This window comes from Crocodylus porosus, unplaced genomic scaffold (genome assembly GCF_001723895.1).
Source record: "Crocodylus porosus isolate Cpor-Errol unplaced genomic scaffold, CroPor_comp1, whole genome shotgun sequence".
Lineage (NCBI taxonomy): Eukaryota > Metazoa > Chordata > Crocodylia > Crocodylidae > Crocodylus > Crocodylus porosus.
The window spans coordinates 51,840,595-51,845,635 of record NW_017728931.1 but is presented as its reverse complement, the minus strand read 5'-3'; the positions used below and the strand labels follow the sequence as shown (position 1 = coordinate 51,845,635).

Below are 5,041 nucleotides of genomic sequence, written 5' to 3'. Positions count from 1 at the left end.
CAAGAGTAAATTGGATGCTTATCTTGCTGGGATCCTATGACCCCAGCTGACTTCCTGCCCTTTGGGCAGGGGGCTGGACTCGATCTTCTGAGGTGCCTTCCAGCCCTAATGTCTATGAAATCTGTGAAATTTGTAAATCTTTTGGCTTCAGTATCTGACTCCATGTTCCCCTTCTTCCCTCATTTCTGCACACCTCCTTGTTTCTCATTTTTCCTGTGTTCTGATCTATAGCTTTCTCTTCTTCCTTGCTATCTGGGAGCCAGCAGGGGGAGCATTGAGAGCATAGGAGAAAATTCTACCCCTATACTTGGTTGCAGTGCCTAGTCACTCACCTGTCCCCTGCCGCCAAGAGCTGCTGATCCCCTGTATCCCAAGTGTGGACTGGGTCTTCACAGAATTTCTCTGCCAAACTTTACCAGCCCTCTTCAGACCATGCACAAACTGTAGCTATATTTGGAGGTTTATAACTTGGGCAGATTTCCACAGGGTTGCAAAAGACCAGGGCGACTTTATCCCTGGTCCCTGCTTCCCCAAAACAAATTTGAAGCCCCAGCTCCAAAGCATGAAAGAGCATGAATTTTTCAACATAACATTGTGAAGAATCATCTTCTGTACTGGGCGGGAGGTGAAATGGGCAAAACAAAATATTTCTCCCTAACCTCATCTCTGAAATGGCTGATCATTTTTAGCTGGAAGTTTCCAAACAAACGCACAGAAAACCCCCTCTGAGCCTGAGGCAGACACCCAGTGTGAAACATGTTTAAGTTTAGCTTGCCTGTGTGTGTGTTAAGCAAAGAAAACCAATATTATAGTGGGTAAATATTGGGCAGCCTCTACCAGAGATGGAGTTGGTGGTGACGTCTTCCACATCCAATTGGTGGGGAAAATCTCTTTCAAACCCTACCTTAACACTGATTCATAAACTCCTTTTGAACTTTTGATAATTTTAGCCCAAAAGGCAGGTAAGTATCTGAAAAAAAATCTTAAGTTATTTAGAAGTTATAACATTTACGGCCAGAAGGGACGGTGTAGGTCACTTATTCTGGCCTGTGAGACATAGATGTTCCAATTAATTTCATGGCCTGTTCTTGTTGCAACAGTATCATCCTTTCCTTCCATAACCACCTCAACCATGATTAATCTACTCTAGTTTTGAATGGGATTCTGAGCTGGGTGTGTGGAGAGGGTGTTGTTGTGATATCTTGTTTGTGGCGCTGACTAGGAATGATGGAGTGGGGAGTCTGTAGCATCAGGGCAGCACTGTGGACAAGGGGTGGGTGCCTGTGCGTAAATGAGCCTGCCTACATATGGGAATTACTGACCTAATTACTTGTTTCTGAAGTGGAACTGGCTAAATCATAAAAAGCAGTCTTTATTCCACAATAAGAATATTCGTATGAGGGTTTGCACTGGACTCATTATTCTGGGATATCTATTTTGATAAATTTATCAGCGCGGAGGAGGCTTTTTGGAAGCAAAAGCATTTGTTTCTTGTTCCTTGTATAAGTCTGACACCATGTGACTGCTGCCAAAACATCTCTGGTCACGCCTCCTCATGTGTAAACCTCTCTCTTTCAGAACAAAGCCGCCGTGATGACCTGGAGAGCTTGGGCTATGTGCTCATGTATTTCAACTTGGGCTCGCTGCCCTGGCAGGGCCTCAAGGCTGCCACCAAGCGCCAAAAATACGAGCGTATCAGTGAGAAGAAGATGTCCACACCCATTGAGGTGCTCTGCAAAGGATACCCTTGTAAGTGCTGTAAGCTGTGGGCAGATAGCTGGGCAATAAGGCAGTGAGGCAGTGTGATCTGCTGGAGCCCTGATGAATCTGACTTCTGATAGCTGTGGGGGGCATGGCATATGTTGATGCATATCCTGTTGGAGAGCAACTGCAGTAAACTCTGCTTCATTCATCACTCCAAGGGGAATGCAGATCATGCTGAATTATCCAAAAGTGATCAGTTAATTAAGAGTTGATTGTTTTGGGTGGGGAAGGAGCAGGGAATTAGTACAATATGGTGAATTAACCAGTGTTTATTGTAGTTGCACTAATAATGCCAATGAAGAGAGAGTGGGGATGAGGGAACATGAGCACCACAGTTGTGGTGTAGAAATGAGACTCCCCCCTGGAAATCTCTTAGGAACTAATTTTGGGTGATCAGTACATTAGGGGTGATCCAGTTTAGAGACAGACCATCACGGAAGAAGGTTTGGAGCTTGTGTTGCCATACATGGTGTTGAAGAGGCTATGGCATCTAGTGGTAGGGTATAGTCAATGCTGCTCTGGACTACTTTGGCCCTGTTCTCCCCCCACAGGCCCCCCCTCCCTTCCACATCTCTGTTCTGCCTATTTTGTAGTGACAAAGTCTCTCCTTTCCCTTTATTCCTGGATATATCCTGGGGACTATGTGACCTACCCCTTGCTTGAAAAGCAGCCAAAGAGGTGAGGTGAGCAGGCATTTTCCCCTCGTATGAATTGGGTGGATTCCTCCATACCCAACACAAAGGCTCTCCAAGGAGAGAAAGTAGCTTAATGCTGCCCTTCTGATCTAGCACTTTTTTTTGGGAGATGTCCTGGCCTTCCTGGCTTCCTTCCCCTGGAGATTCATTTTGGGGGTAAGTTATGGTGCCTCACTGAAGCAGAGTGGTGTTTAATGACCAACTGTTGCTTTGCCTCTTCCCAGCTGAGTTCTCGACGTACCTCAATTTCTGCCGCTCGCTGCGGTTCGACGACAAGCCTGACTACTCATACCTGCGACAGCTTTTCCGCAACCTCTTCCACCGCCAGGGCTTCTCCTATGATTATGTCTTTGACTGGAACATGCTCAAATTTGTGAGTGAGACACTGTCATGTGGGGCACACTACTTCAGGGTGGGCTGGGCTGGAGAGTTTGACTGTGTGAGTCTGACTATTCATGAGCAAGAACATGGGCAGTGTAGGTAGGTGTAGAGCAAGATGACGGTGTTAATTGGTGAGTGTTGCTACTGTCTTACATCTTTTGGGGCTGTCTGCCCCATGTCTAATGCATTGTTTAGATTCCAGTAGCTTCTGCAACCACTTACATGCTTTTCTCTCTCCTATTTCTTCACACATGAAATTGAAGCCTGGTGAGAAAAGGTTGTGCAACACTCCTTTTTTAGGACCATACCTTAAACCTTACCTAGGGAAGGTGCAATTTCGAGGCAGGGGGTGGATGGAGAGGGCTGCCTTGCACTCTTCTTGGCTGATGGCTGAGGGTGCCACGGGCTGGGGGTGTCTGTTTCAGGGAGCGGCCCGGAATCCCGAAGACATGGATCGAGAGCGGCGAGAGCACGAGCGAGAGGAGCGGATGGGGCAGCTCCGGGGCTCTGCCACACGGGCACTGCCACCAGGGCCCCCAGCTGGAGCTACTGCCAACCGTCTTCGCAATGTCGCTGAGCCCATGGCTTCCACACCCACTTCCCGAATCCAACAGTCTGGTGAGTGTAGAGAGGGGGAAGATGGGGGAGGGCCAAAGTGCACGTAAGCCCAGAAATCAGAAGCACTGAACACTTGTCTCTTGTATCTCTTTTCTCTGTCCCTTAAGTAGGAAACACGTCCCCCAGGGCAATCTCACGAGTGGACAGGGAACGGAAGGTCAGCATGAGGTTACACAGGGGAGCCCCAGCCAACGTCTCCTCCTCTGACCTCACAGGTCGGCAAGAGGTGTCACGGATTTCAGCATCGCAGGTGAGTCCCTGCCCAGAGTCTTGCCCAGAATGGCATCAGACAGGCTGCACCCAGAGGACTGTGGGAGCTGGTGGCTGTTGAATTGGCTCCAGAAAGGGGATGTCCTGTTCCTGCAAGAAGGTGCCTGTTGTAAAGCCTTTGGCCCCACTGTGTAGTTATTGACTTTCTAGGGGCTGATGCTGGATGAGCTCTTCTTAGCCTGGCTTTCAGGATACTGCCAGAGCAAGCCGTCTTCTGGCTTTCTCCCTGACTAATGCATAGAATGGCATGGGGCAGCATGTTCTTGGGAATTCAGGCTACAGTGACAGTGTCCACTAGAAGCATCAAGGTTGGGGAATGTACAGAGCACTCAAATGGGAGATCCAACCTTCTTCCTCCCCTCCCACTCTCCCTTATTCTGTTCTAGACAAGTGTGCCATTTGATCACCTTGGGAAGTGAAGAAGGGATGCCACCGGACCAGTGTTTGCTTAGGTGAGTGCCCTCCCTGGTGCCCCTGGTCTCGCCAAGGAGAAAAGGTCTGGCGCCAACTATCAGCTTCAAGCCTGGGTGCTGCTGTAGTGGGTCAGTGTGTTTCCCTTCCTTCACTTATCCCAGTGAAATGTCTTTTGGTCATGTTGAGGGACAAGCAAGATGCACATCCTTCATTGACAATCCCTGTGGGAGGGGGAAGGACACATGGCACCATGTCTGGAGAGACAGATCAATGTGGCTGTCTGCAGCTGTGTCATGTTAATGGGAGGGGAGGTGTTGACATTCATTCATTCCATTGCTGTCTAGTGGAGGAAGGCTGTAGAAACCACTCCTATTCCTAGAGTGGGCATCCATTTTATTGTTTCCTAATTAGTGTGGTCTTAATAGTATGATGGTGCTTAGGGGAGGTTTGGGTGTTTGACCTGTGTGTCCCTCTCTTGGAGAGAGATGATTCTGTGGGGTGGTGGTGGAACTAGTGGAAGGGAGTAAATTTGGATTAACAAGCTTAAATTGTCATTGGAACCGGTGAGGAGATCTGCCTTTCCTCTAACTCTCTCTTCCCTTTCCATCCTTCTCTTGCAGTGTCTTCACTGTATTTTTCTTTTAAACAAAAAAAATCCCAACAACAACAAACACAAAACAACAACAAAAAAACCCTTAAAATAAAAAGACAAAAAACAACAACAAAAACAGACTTTTTTTTTTGCCAACGTCAAGGAGACAAGCTGCCCCCATAGCGGTGTGAAACCATTCTGAGATTGCCGCCTATGTTCCCTGACATCAGCGCCTCCAAGAACCCAACAGCGCGGGAGTCTTACAGAAACACCTCTGCTGCCTTCGTGCAGCTCCCCTCCCCTCTCC

At 48.2% G+C, this 5,041-nt stretch overlaps 1 protein-coding gene across 3 annotated transcripts in view; it reads left to right on the top strand.

The window, feature by feature from the left end:
• Positions 1–5,035, top strand: part of LOC109316671 (casein kinase I) — a 26,175-nt gene extending 21,140 nt beyond the window's left edge. Inside the window, exons 6-11 of one of the 3 annotated variants that reach the window (XM_019544919.1) lie at positions 1,579–1,749; positions 2,684–2,832; positions 3,266–3,458; positions 3,566–3,708; positions 4,115–4,180; positions 4,898–5,035. In XM_019544919.1, coding sequence (XP_019400464.1) covers positions 1,579–1,749; positions 2,684–2,832; positions 3,266–3,458; positions 3,566–3,708; positions 4,115–4,147 — 689 coding nt within the window. In that variant the 3' untranslated portion in view covers positions 4,148–4,180; positions 4,898–5,035. Of the gene's footprint in view, positions 1–1,578; positions 1,750–2,683; positions 2,833–3,265; positions 3,459–3,565; positions 3,709–4,114; positions 4,181–4,762; positions 4,789–4,897 lie in introns of those variants that run through there. The other 2 variants (XM_019544918.1, XM_019544920.1) reach the window with 2 other exon arrangements.
• Positions 5,036–5,041: the final 6 nt, after the last annotated feature.